At 42.6% G+C, this 13,490-nt stretch overlaps 2 protein-coding genes across 8 annotated transcripts in view; one reads left to right on the forward strand and one right to left on the reverse strand.

Annotated features, from left to right (window-relative positions):
• tubg1 (tubulin, gamma 1) overlaps window positions 1-2,594 on the forward strand; it is a 65,656-nt gene extending 63,062 nt beyond the window's left edge. The window contains exon 11 of the mRNA XM_052038463.1: window positions 1,852-2,594. Coding sequence (XP_051894423.1) covers window positions 1,852-2,049 — 198 coding nt within the window. The 3' untranslated portion in view covers window positions 2,050-2,594. The remainder of the gene's footprint in view (window positions 1-1,851) is intronic.
• A 679-nt stretch (window positions 2,595-3,273) lies between these two features.
• The window catches only part of plekhh3 (pleckstrin homology, MyTH4 and FERM domain containing H3), a 71,788-nt gene continuing 61,571 nt past the window's right edge, over window positions 3,274-13,490 (reverse strand). For 5 of the 7 annotated variants that reach the window (XM_052038456.1, XM_052038459.1, XM_052038458.1 and 2 more), the window contains exons 12-13: window positions 6,546-6,737; window positions 3,274-5,496 (exon numbers count right to left, since the gene is read on the reverse strand). In XM_052038456.1, coding sequence (XP_051894416.1) covers window positions 5,332-5,496; window positions 6,546-6,737 — 357 coding nt within the window. In that variant the 3' untranslated portion in view covers window positions 3,274-5,331. The remainder of the gene's footprint in view (window positions 5,497-6,545; window positions 6,738-13,490) is intronic. The other 2 variants (XM_052038461.1, XM_052038460.1) reach the window with 1 other exon arrangement.

Genomic DNA, 13,490 nt, shown 5'->3' on the forward strand with positions numbered 1-13,490 from the left:
GCACTACCCTCATCAATCTGTCTGGTCACCTCCTCTGCTGTGGAGTGCAAGGTTGTTGTTGTGACACCACTCAACCAGCTGATCGATCTCACTCCTGTATGCTGACTCATCGCCACCTGAGATTCTGTCAACGACAGTTGTGTCATCGGTGAATATATAGGTGGCGTTTGAGCTGTGCCTAGCCACACAGTCATGAGAATGCATCATTCCTTCCAGTGTGCTCCCAGTACAAAATCCCTTACTGATCAGCCATAACTGACCAGCTTGGTTCCAAATGGCCTTGAAACTTTTGAGACCATGTCTCCCTGCTCTGGTATTATTACAGGATACTGTGAAATTATTTTAACAATGTCAGCTTTATGGTCCACAGATCAGATAAAGATCCATTTTCTCACCCATTCTTTTGCCTATCCTTGAAGCATATTATTTTTAGTTGTAAGTGAAACATCATGGAAACATGAACAGTCGGTCATAAGTATTCCTTTATCTTTTGATTGACATTTTATGAATCTTGCCGTGCTTAAGCAAGCACATTACTCAATCTGCCTCAGAAAGTTTGATGTAGTTTAAATAAAACTCAGCAGAAGGGAGACATCGGGAGACTGGCACACACCTTCATCAGGATGGCATTGCAGCTCACTGTCTGCTGTGCTATCCCTAGAAACCTTGTGATGGCATACATAGGGGTGTGAACTCACTCCTGTGATTCACACTCTGCAACTGGAGGAGCTTCTCTGCAATTGAAGCAGCTTCAAGTTCCTGGGCATCAACATCTCAGAGGATCTATCTTGGGCCCAAAGAAGGCATGCCAGTGGTTCTACTTCATTTGAGGAGATTTGGAATGTCAGCAGATTTCTGAATGGTGCATGAACATTATCCCTTTTTTGCATTATTTATTTATTTTTGTACCTTACAGTAATTTTCATGTCTTGTACTATACTGCTGCTGCAAAACAACAAATTTCATGACATGCGTCTGATAATAAACCTCTTCCTGATTCTGAGAAATAAACCTGAAAACAAATAGATAAATAAATGAAGTTGTGGAAAGCAAAACAAAAACAGACGGTAAATGTAATCTGGGTCTGAGCCCACACACCCTGAACTAAGCCTGAGACACCCAGGACTGTGCATTCACCCTATCTATGTCCGTCATGATTTTATACATCTCTATAAGATCACCCCTCATTCTCCTATGCTCCTAGCCTGCCCAGCCTCTCTCTCTAACTCATAGTCCCTTGATTCCATCTCGAGTCGACAATGAGCAGAACGAGGTCTTCCTGTCCAGTACACTTCGTATGATTTCTTGATTCTATGACGTGTCTTCTACTGTTAAGCAGTCCAAGTTTGCCAATTCAGGTTAGTGCTGCACAGCATCATGGCAGGGGTACTTGCTGGGTTAGCAGGAGGCCAGTGAAATAAACAGGTGCCCATGCCTGCTTGTGTATTTCCTGATATGAAAAGCCCATAAATGTCAGCAGTTAATGGAGTGACTGTGAGTGGGCCAGTGGAAGATTTGGCTGAGTGTGGTGTCATTCTTTGCTGGGTATGTCTGTTTCAAGAAAGTTAGTGAATAAATTGGAAGTACGTTCTAGGCAGCAAGATTAGAATGGTTGTCAAAATTTTTTGGTTGAATATATAACATTACAAAGCACTGTTTAAAACTCACCCAGTATAAAACCTTTAATGTAAAAATACACAGTTTATTATTCCTGCCATACTGGACATCAGAATTAAATAAGGCTTTCAACATTAAAAGGTTCTATCAAAGAAATTTATGTGAAATTATGCTGCACAATGTAATGTGTGCATTATGGCATTAAAAGTTTCCTCTTAACTCTTCATCCCACAGTTGTTTGAGAGGACCAGCAGACAGTACGACAAGCTCAGAAAAAGAGAAGCATTCCTGGAACAATTTCGCAAAGAGGACATGTTTAAGGAGAATTTTGCTGAATTGGATAACTCCCGGGAGATTGTCCAGCAGCTGATTGATGAATATCATGCTGCTACCCGTCCTGACTACATCTCCTGGGGTACACAGGAGCAGTGATACTGCGTGCACACCAAATGGTACTGCAGCCAGGCTCAACTACACATACACGACAACTGCAGATTCCATCCACTGTGTGCTGATAAGTTGTCTCTATACCTGTGTTAACATTTCTGTTTATCCCTTGTGAAGTGACTAATTGGAGGTGCCAAAATATGGCAAATGCACAGGCTTGGCTTACATCTGCTTGGGTTGTGTCTGGAAATGAATGGCCTTGCTGAATACCACTGTTCTATTCCATTCCTAGACATGTTTTGAGGAAGGCTCTGGGTGAAAACTGGTGTTGAGGCATTGGTTATAAAGCTTAGTTGTATTATTGTATTTTATTCAGTTCAGTGATTCACTGTGACACAATTCTGCAATTTTGCAGTACTGGTGTGGAATGAGTCTCCGGTGTATATAGTGAGTCAGTGTCTAATGTGTACAGTGGGTTGTAAATCCTATGTGGCAGCATGTCACTGGGCATGTTCTGACAATCCTGGAAACACTGCCACAAGCAGCTTACTGTAAAAAGAAGCATTTTGGTAAAAGTCTGCAACTTCTAATTCGTAGTGGCATTTTCAATTGCTGTGTATTTTTGATCCACTTTCCCCTTCTGATTTATTGCAGAATTATATAGACAGTTTAATTTGTAAATGGATCAATTATTTAAGTTTAGAATTAGGTTTTTTCTTCAACTTACCTAGTTGTAGTATCTGATGGGTCAGAGGTAGCAGATGGACCCATGCTTGAACACTCAATCTGTAGATATTTCTTCTGGGCTTTAGTACACTTAATGAAGCACTCAAAGTTTAGCAAATGGCTTCAGGAAATTAGAATTCTGCTCACTTAAGGTGACATTGGCTAGTGTTTGGTTACAGCTTCTTTGGTTTCTGTGTAGTCTTAACATGTCTGCATCAGAGGCCCCTTCAACTGAAAGCAGTCTTAAAGGTTGAAGGAAGTTTCAGATGTTTATCTTGTACTTTGAGTATTGGGGGTATAGGAGTGGCTGGGGAAATAATCTGAAGGGTTGTAGAATGTATGGTTAAGGCACCCATTTTACACTGGCAATAAAAGACTTTTCTTCTTTTGAACAGTAGTTTTTGCATCTCCCACAAAGTGCACTAATTTGGACTTTATCGTCCTGCATTTCAGAGTTCACACAGTCACACAATGATTACTTGTACAATCTTAGTACAGCAATAATAAATGGGTGCTTATTGGTTTTTGATATTTAAAAGACAGGTAGATGGAATTGGTTAGTAGGCAATGAGCATTTGAGTTACTCATCTGGGGGCAAATCTTCTGAAGCCATGGGAGCAGTTGGCACTTACCAACTTCACCTTCACCCTCTTCCTACCTGGCTTCATCTGCTCATCATCCCTCACCCCTCCTGGGTCCAACTATCACCTACCAGCCTCCATCTCACCCCTCCCCTTCCTCTTTATACTGGCTACCTTCCTCTTCCACTCAGTCCTGATGCAGGGTCTTGACCCGAAACATTAACAATTCTTTTCCCTCCACAGATGCTGCTCGACCCGCTGTGTTTGATTTTTGCACCAGATTCGAGCATCTGCAGTCTATTGTGTCTCCACCAGGATGTTGCCTGGGATGGTGTGTCTCAACTATGAGGAGAGACTGGAGAGGCTGTGTTTGTTTTCTGTGGAGCAGAGAGGGCTGAGGGGGTCTTGATGTGTACAAAATTGAGGGGTATAGGGTGGGCAGTAGTAAACCTCTCCCCTGGCGAGGTATCTATAACCAGAGGGCAAAGGTATAAGATAAGAATAGGAGGGGATATAAGGAAGAATTTTTATTCCACCCAGAGGGTGGTTGGAGTTTGAACTGAGCTGCCTGAACAGGTAGGAGAGACAGAGACCCTTACCACTGTTAAGTATCTGGACAAATAACGTGAATCGCCAAGGCATAGAAGGCTAAGGACCGTGCTGGCAAATGGGATTAGTATAGATGGATAGGCATGTCCAGGGTGGGCCAAAGGGCCTGTTTCTGTGCTGTATGCCAATGATATGGCACTGGGCTTGATGTGGATGTGGATCTGACTGGGGCTTGAAGATTAACTACTGATATATGTGACAAAGCCAATAAATCTGATGCAGGTAACTTTCTGGTAATACAGTAAGTTGTTTTAATCTGGAAAGCCTTTACATATTGCACACATATTCAACTGTACAATGTAGTGCAGTGAATGTACATTGGAAGAGAAAGGAAATGTAGCGAATTAAATTTTAAAAATGCTTTTCTATTATGAAGCAGGTTTACAATATGAGGGAAGGGTTGTCCCCTGTAAAACTAAAGCTGCCAGCAGCTTTAAACAATGGGGCTTAGAACTCTAGTGTTGATGCTGTTTTACAGCAGTTTCAGACTTGTGTAAATTAGTGCAATCTGTTACCCACTGCTTCCAGAGAATTTCCTACACGTTATTTTACGTAGATTGTTCAGCCTGCGCCAAATCAAACAATAAAACAAGTTTCAGATTGACTCAGCTCTCTGTCACTACTGGTCCTCGAGGTCTTCACCTGTTATTCATGTTGTGGCAGTAATTTTAGTGCTGGGTTACAATACTTCATGTTGGGAAGAATAGAACTCATAAAAGGAGGGAAATATGACATTCCCAATTTTTTCCTGATTTCTGGTGGGCACGAGGTTGTGACATTCTGGCTTCAGTTCTGTTTGCTTTTAACACATCACCTTGTCCAGAATGAGTGACTTCTTTATATCTCTATTAACTACTTTGTAAAGATTGGGAGCTGGTAACTTGTAGAGTTTACAGATTTTGTTCTGCTGCTGAGATACCAGATGCTAAGGGGCATCTCTCCACAATATCTTCTCATTTGCATTGATTGTGGTATAGTGCTATTTCTTTTCCCACTGCTCAGTCTTTGAGGAAATGCTGTTTCTCCAATTTCTGTGTTCATGGTAATCAAATAGCTGAGGGCATCCCCACTCTGTGACTTAGTATTTTCAAGAATTGAAAAAACATTTCAAAAATTATGCTCTATGTTGGATCTTCAGTATGAATCACCTGAACCTTAAGCATGAGCACAATGCAATATAGACTGTAGAGACCTAGAGGACACCTTGTACCGACTTGTGTTTCATTGGATTTCCCTAAAAGGGACCATTCCCTTCTTCAGCAACTCATTCGGAAGTGGTTGGGAAGAATATAAGGCACAATAAGGTGAGGTTTGCTTTCTGCATTAACATGGATGCGCTGAGGCCCACTGATGCAGTAGTAAAACGAACTGGGACCATTGCCAAAAATGGCTCTCCCATTGTACTTTCATGTCACATGCCTCCCAAGGTAAAACTCTGCTCTGTGCTAAAACCCTGTTGGGGAATGTTGAGCAAGACTCCGGTTGCTTTGGGTTTTGTTGGATGGCCGCCAGCTCGGGTTCGTGTTCTAACGTGGTTGGTGCTGTAGACCTTCATTAGCTGAGCAATCTCTTGGACCTAAAGATCAAAAAAATAAATTAATGTCTAAAGGCATCATTCAGAAAATATTTTTTTCACATCAGTAACCTTCTAGAATAATTCCTCCTATATTACATGCAAACATCCCACCAGATTGAAAGAGTAGAGAAGAGTTGAAGACTGCACACAGGACACAAAATATTGATAATCTGGCACCCTTGGTACTTTTTTGATTTTCATTTGATTGTCAATTTCTATTAACGGTTTGAATGAAGGAGCTGAATGCATTATGTCCAAGTTTACTGATGAAAATTTTGGTTCTCCTTATCGGAAGAGGGAGTACTTGCTGTGGAGCAGATTTGGTAGGGTGAAGAGTTTATTGGGAATTCATAAAAATTAGAGGTGATCTTATTGAAACATTCAAGATTCAATGAGTACTTGATGGAGTGGATGCACAGAGCAAGCTTTACCTTGTGGAGCAAACTAGGATTAGGACAGAGGGATGTAGAGTGATAGATACAGCGGGGAAACAGGCCATTCAACCCACTGAGTCTCTGCCAACCATCAACCACCCATTTACACCAATCCTATATTAATCCCATTTTTAAAAAATTCTCCCCACAGTCCCATCGATTTTGGGATGTGGGAGGAAACTGGAGCACCCAGAGGAAATACATGGTCACAGGCTGAATGTCCACACAGAGGACTTGATCACACAGGATTGAACCTGGGTCTCTGGAGCTGCGAGACAGTGACCCTACCTACTGCACGGCCTGGGATAAAGGGATATTATACCAGGATAAAAGGATATAGTTCCCAGATATTGGATGCCCATTAAAACAGATGAGGAACAATTTCTTCTCTGAGGTGCATCTTTGGAATTCTCTGTGGAATCTGAGGTATGATATTCAAGACTGAATTAGAATATTGGGAGTCAAAGGTGGAAAAGCAGGAAGAGGAGCTGGAGCCATTCAGTTGTGAAGTTTGTGAATAGCAGAGGATGTTTGGGGAGCTGAGTGGTAACTTCCTGTGTCTGTTTCTATGAAATCTGAGGTGGCTGATTTGCAAGTTACAGTTCAGGACAATACCTTGCAGGATTTGAGCAACACGTCCCTTTTGTTTACAGTAATTTTGAACGTTTTCTTATCTGTTGCCTCAAATGATGAAATCTGCTGGTAATCAAAACTCTCCACGGATTCAGTATCTCCCTGCTTGTAGAGAGAAACAGCCCTTGCTCCGATTGCCAGCCACCGCGTCTCAGCCGTGCTCCCTGCAGAACTCTGTAACGTCAGATCATAATTACATAGAACACTACAGCACAGTACAGGCCCTTCAGCCCACAATGTTGTGCGGACATTTTATCCTGCTCTAAGATCTATCTAACCCTTCCCTCCCACATAGCCCTCCATTTTTCTATCATTCATGTGCCTATCTAAGAGTCTCTTAAATGTCTCTAATGTATCTGCCCCCACAACCTCTGCCAGCAGTGCGTTCCACGCACCCACCACTCTGTGTAAAAAAAAATTTACCCCTGACATCCCCCTTTTACCTTCCTCCAATCACCTTAAAATTATGTCCCCTTGTGTTAGCTATTGTAGCACTGGGAAAAGGTCTCTGACTGTCCACTCGGTCTATGCCTCTTATCATCTTGTACACCTCTATCAAGTCACTTCTCATCTTCCTTCTCTCTGAAGAGAGAAGCCCGAGCTCACTCAACCTATCCTCATAAGACATGCTCTCCAATCCAGGCAGCATCCTGGTAAGTCTCTACACCCTCTCTAAAGCTTCCACATCCTTCCTATAATGAGGCAATCAGAACTGAACGCAATACTACAAGTGTGGTCTGACCAGAGTTCTATAGAGCTGCAACATCACCTGGCGGCTCTTGAACTCAGTACCCCTACAAATGAAGGCCAACACTCCATACGCCTTCTTAACAACCCTACCAACCTGTGCGGCTACCTTGAGGGATCTTTGGACGTGGACTGCAAGATCCCTCTGTTCCTCCAAACTGCTAAGAGTCCTGCCAGTAACCTTGTATTCTGCCTTTAAATTCGATCTTCCAAATTGTATCACTTAACACATTTCCAGGTTGAACTCCATCTGCCACTTCTCAGCCCAGCTCTGCATCCTATCAATATCCTGTTGTAATCTACAGCAACCTTCTATACCACCAACCTTTGTATCATCAGAAAACTTACAAACCCACCCTTCCACATCCTCATCCAAGTCATTTATAAACATCACAAAGACCACGAGTCCCAGAACAGATCCCTGCGGAACACCACTGGCCACCGACCTCCAGGCAGAATACGCTCCATCTACCACCACCCTCTGCCTTCTTTGGGTGAGCCAATTCTGAATCCACACAGCCAAGTGTCCCTGGATCCTATATCTCCTTACATTCTGAATAAGCCTTCCATGAGGAACCTTATCAAACGCCTTACTAGAACCCATGTACACCACATTCACTGCTCGACCTTCATCAATGTGCTTTGTCATATCCTCAAAGAATTCAATCAGGCTTGTGAGGCATGACCTGCCCCTCACAAAGCCATGCTCATTGTCCCTAATCAGCCTATGCTTCTCTAAATGCCCATAAATCCTGTCTCTAAGAATCTTCTCCAGTAATTTGCCCACCACTGAAGGATAACTCACTGGTCTGTAATTCCCAGAGTTATCCCTACTCCTTAAACAAAGGAACAACATTTGCCACCCTCCAATCATCTGGCACTACTCCTGTGGCCAGCGAGGACACAAAGATCATTGCCAAGGGCACAGCAATCTCTTCCCTCACTTCCCATGATAACCTTGGATAGATCCCATCTGGCCCCAGTGACTTATTTATCCTAATGTTTTTCAATAGTTCCAGCACATCCTCTTTCTTAAGTTCTTAAAATCAGGTTCTGTTCAGTGCTTGTATAAATAAATTACTTACTAAATGTATCAAAATGATCATATTCATAGCAAACCAGGAGCAATATCCTCTCGGAACTTTTGCTGGTACTACTGGGAGTGACGTAGTTTGGGATTTGGGTTTGGTCTGGGAGATGGAAGTGGAAGTTCAGTGAGGAGAGAAGCTAAGTAGAAGTTAGAAAAGTACAAAATAAATAGGCAAAGAAAGTAAAGGCAAGGAGTAAGTGGAATTAAAGTACAGAAAAATGTTAAAAGGGCAAAATTAAAGACACTACATCAAAATGGATGTTATGTTCACAATAAGGTAGATGAATTAATGGCACTATCAATAAAAAAAAAACTGACACTAGTATTGTGGTGAGGCACAACAGTTAAATATCGAGATGTATACTTGAATCACTAAGGCAAAAGGTGATGGGCCAAGTGCTGGAAAATGGGATTAGTACAGATGATGGTCAATTTGGTGAGCTGCAGGGCCTGTTTCTGAGCTGTATGACTTTATGATTCAATAACTAAATAGTCTTTGCTCAGCAGATGATGATGTAGAATTAAAATCAGTTTGTGTGGAGCCAAGGAACAGCAAAAGGTGGTTACATAAATCACCAAAAGGTGGTTGTACTATTGGACACACCATAAATCAGGAAGTAAGGGAAGCATATAACAAGGTAATACAGTAATCATTGGGATCTTTAATTTACATCTAGTTTGGCCGTCAAATTAGTGGTAATAAGGTGGAAGATGAATTGATAGAATGGATGCAAGGTAGTTTTCTAGATCACTATGCTGAGGAGCCAACAAGAGAAATGCAGTTTTAGATCTTGTATTATGTAGTGGGAAAAAGTTCATTAAAAATATTTTTGTAAAGGGACCTTTAGATAAGCATGGCCATAATATGATAGAATTTTACATTGTGTCTTAGAGTTATACAGCACAGAAACAGGCCCTTTGGTCCGACTCATCCATACTGACCAAGATGCCTAACTCAGCTGGTTCCATTTAGACCATAAGATATAGGAACAGAATTAGGCCATTTGGCCCATCAAGTCTGCTCTGCCATTCAATCATAGCTGATTTTTTAAACCCTATTCTCCCACCTTCTCCCCTTACCAATCAATAACCTATCAATCTCTGGGTTAAATACACCCAATGACTTGAATTCCACAGAGTCACCACCCTCTGGCTGAAGAAATTCCTTGTCCTTTTATTCTGAGGCTGTGCCCTCGGATCCAAGACTCTCCTACTTATAGAAACATCTCCATATCCACTCTATCCAGGCCTTTCAGGCTTTTTTCCTGAATTTGGCCTGTATATCTCTAAACCTTCCCTATCTATGTAGACTCCCCTACCCTGTAATAAAGACTGTGACCTTTCATCTTATCTATTTCCCTCAATTTTACATACCTCTATAAGGTCACCCCTCAGCCTCCTATGCTCCAGGGAGAAAGTCACAGCCTATCCAGTCTCTCCTTATAACTCAAGCCTTCCAGTACCGAAACTTAGTAACCATGTTAACAACATTGTCATCCAAATTGTTAATATAGATGACAAACAGAGAAAGCTGTAGACACGGGTACAATTACAACATTTAAAAGACAATTAGACAGGTACATGAATGGATAGAGGGGTATGGGCCAAACGTGGTGATATAGGAATAGCTCAAGTGGATGGCTTGGTCAGCATGGACGAATTAGGCTGAAGGGCCTGTTTCCATGCTGTATACCTCAAAGACTGTTACTGAAAGTCAACAAGAAAGGCATCAGGATAAGTCAGGTAATTGCAGGCCTGTGTGTCTAACATCAAAACCTGGGAAATAATTGGAAAAAGTTCTGAGAGCCAGGATTAACCTACACTTGGAAAGGTGGGGATTGATCAAAGTTAGTCAGCATAGCTTTATGAAGTGGAGATCCCAGCTGACCAATTTGACTGAATTTTTCAAAAGGTTAACAAAATGGATCAATGAGGCGAGTGTGGTTGATGTAGTCTACATGGACTTTAGGAATGTCTTTGACAAGGTCCCACATGCAAAATTGGATCAAAAGGTTAGATCCCATGGGATCCAAGACAAGTTAGCAGATTGTATCCAAAACTGGTTTGGTGATGGTGGATGTGATTGGAGACCTGTAACCAGAGGGATTAGTGCTAGGACCCATACTGTTTACTATGTACATTAACAACATTAATATGAATGTAGGAGTTGTGATTAGGAAGTTTTCAAATGTTGTTCATAGTGAGGTGGGGTGTGGGCTACAGGATGATACTCATCAGTTGGTAAATGGACAGGACAATGGCAGATGGAATTTAGGGCAGGCACGGTAGTGTAGCGGTTAGTGTAATGCTATTACAGAGCCAGCGACTCGGGTTCAATTCCGGCCACTGTCTGTAAGGAGTATGTACGTTCTCCTTGTGTTTGTGTGGGTTTCCTCTGAGTGCTCTGGTTTCCTCCCACATTCCAAAGATGTATGGATTAGGAAGTTGTGGGCACGCTATGTAGGTGCCAGAAGCATGGTGATACTTGTGGGCTGCCCCCAGAGCACTCTACACAAAGATGCATTTCACGGTGTGTCTCGATGTACATGTGACTAATAAAGATATCTTACATCTTATCTCTCAGTTCTGATAAGTGCATGTTGATGTGTTTTGGGATGACTAACAAGGGTAGAATGTACACCATGGATGGTGGGGTCCCAGGGAGCATTGAGGAATAGAGGGACCTCAATGATCAAGTCAGGATCTCTGAAGGTGACAGCACAGGACGAGAGGCTGGTGAAGAAGGCGTACGGGATACTTACCTTCATCAGTGTGGACAGCACATAAGAGCAGGAGTGTTATGGTACAGATTAATGAAACCAGAGCTGGAGTACTGTGTACAATGCCCTTCACAGGTACTTAATCAGACAATATTTGACACCCTGACAAGGAGACTTTAATGCTTGGTCAAACTAGTACAATGCGTTGCCTATGAGGAAGATATTTTTCAAATACAATTGAGGGACATTCCTATGAGGGCAAAGGAAGAACAAATAAATCCAGAGCTCCTTGAATGGTGAAAGAGATACAGGGATACAAAACAAATCAAGTCTTCTTATGGCAAGTGCTGGGTTGCAGATACCAGCAAGAACCAGGCTGATTACAAAAGATCAGAAGGAAAGGGAAAATCAAAAGAGGCAAAGAGAGTAAATGTGAATCCACAAGTGTTCTATGGGCACATAAGTAGTAAAAGGGTAGTGTATGGAGGAGTGGGGCACATTAAGGAGAAAAATCATAACTTACATATGGATGCTGAGGACAGTATTAAGGAACTAAATGAATACCCCGCATTGGTCTTCATCAAAGAAGATGGTGCTTCCAAGGTAATAGTGAAGGAGATTGAGACACTGGATATGTTAAACATTGAGAGCATGGAGGTATTAGAAAAGGAGGTATCAGTCATCAGGGCCAGATGGCAAAAAGACTGTGACCATCCACCTTCTCTACACCCCTCATGATTTTATATACCTCTATAAGGTCACCCCTCAACCTCCTACACTCCAGGAAAAAACACCCCAATAACTCGAGCCCTTCAGTCCTGGTAACATCCTCATGAATCTTTACTGCACCCATTCCAGCTTAATGACATAATTCCTATAGCTGGCCGACCAGATCTGCACACAGAAGTCTAAGTGCGGTCTCACAACATCTTGTACGGTTGTAACATGACGTCCCAACTCTTATACTCAATGCCCTGACTGTTGAAGGCCAGCATGCCAATGCCTTCACCACCCTGTCTACCTGTGTCACCTCTTTCAGGGAACTATGTATTTCTACCCCTAGGTCTCTCTGTTCTACAACACGCTCCCCAGGACTCTGCCATTTACTGTGCAAATCCTGCTCTGGTTTAACCAAAGTGCATCGCAAGTCATAGAGTCACACGGCACAGAAACAGGCCCTTCAGCCAACTGACTCTGTGCTGAGAACCCAGCACCCATTTACATTACCCCTGCACTCTGTTTTATTCTCAGAACTCCCCTCAACTCCCTCCAGATTTTGGCCTTCACCCACACACTATGAGTAATTTACAGCAGTTAGTCAACCTATCGATCAGCACCATTGGGATGTGGGAGGAAACTGGAGCACCTGGGGGAAACCCATGTGGTTAAAGGGAGAATGTGCAAACTCCACACAGACAGACTGGAGGTCTGGATTGAAGCAGGTTACTGGAGCTGTGAGGCAGTGGTCCTACTAGTTCAGTGTTTACCCTACAGCCTGAGCTAAATGCACCGTGACTGTACAAACTGTTCAGTCCTAGCACTTGAAAACCCTGACAGTGAACAATAACATTCCTTGCTGTGTGAACTCTTTGTCAATGGCACCAGTCAAATAAATCACTGAGTTGTTCAGCATAGTGTTAATGGTGAATTCACACACACATCATCTCATTTCCTGCACACCCTTCACATTGATAAGAAACTATTTCCATTTCTCTGCAGAAGGGCTGTGGAGAATAGGAAAGCAAAGATGAAAGTTTCACTGAGTTGAACTGGCATTCAGAGAGGCAAGAAAAGAATGATATGGTCCTAATGCAAGTAAAGGGGAGCAGTATAGATGGGATGGCATAGATGCAATGGGCTGAAGGGCCTGTTTCAGTGTGTACATTTTCGGTTTCTTTCTCCCACTGCAATGCCTGTGACATGTCTTTTTCTTTACTTGTGGCCTCTCCTCTGTTGTGGTCGACAGACATTCAGTAATGTCTGTTTCATTTCCTTCACTTCTGCTCCTACCCAAAGCACAAACAAAATACAACTTCCAACCAATCAGCCTCCACAGCCAACAGATCATCCTCCATAATTTCTGCCACCTTCAACGTGATTGATACTGCAACCAGACACATCCTCTCCTCCCCTTTCAATGTTCCAAAAGGACCATTCTCTCTGTGACCAGCCTCTTCTTCTATCTCATTAAGCAACTTCCCATCCAACCGTGGGAGATGCTGTCAGGGATAGAAGGGTGATTGGAGCACAGAGTATGTGTGCTGTTGGGAGGGAGACAGTCAAATATAGGTGGAAAGCTAGATCTGTGTAGTAGGTGGAGCAGACGGCACACTCAGGCATATGGGAGGAGGGGTAAACTAAATTGCAAGT

Source organism: Pristis pectinata, chromosome 25, assembly GCF_009764475.1.
Source record: "Pristis pectinata isolate sPriPec2 chromosome 25, sPriPec2.1.pri, whole genome shotgun sequence".
Taxonomy (NCBI): domain Eukaryota; kingdom Metazoa; phylum Chordata; class Chondrichthyes; order Rhinopristiformes; family Pristidae; genus Pristis; species Pristis pectinata.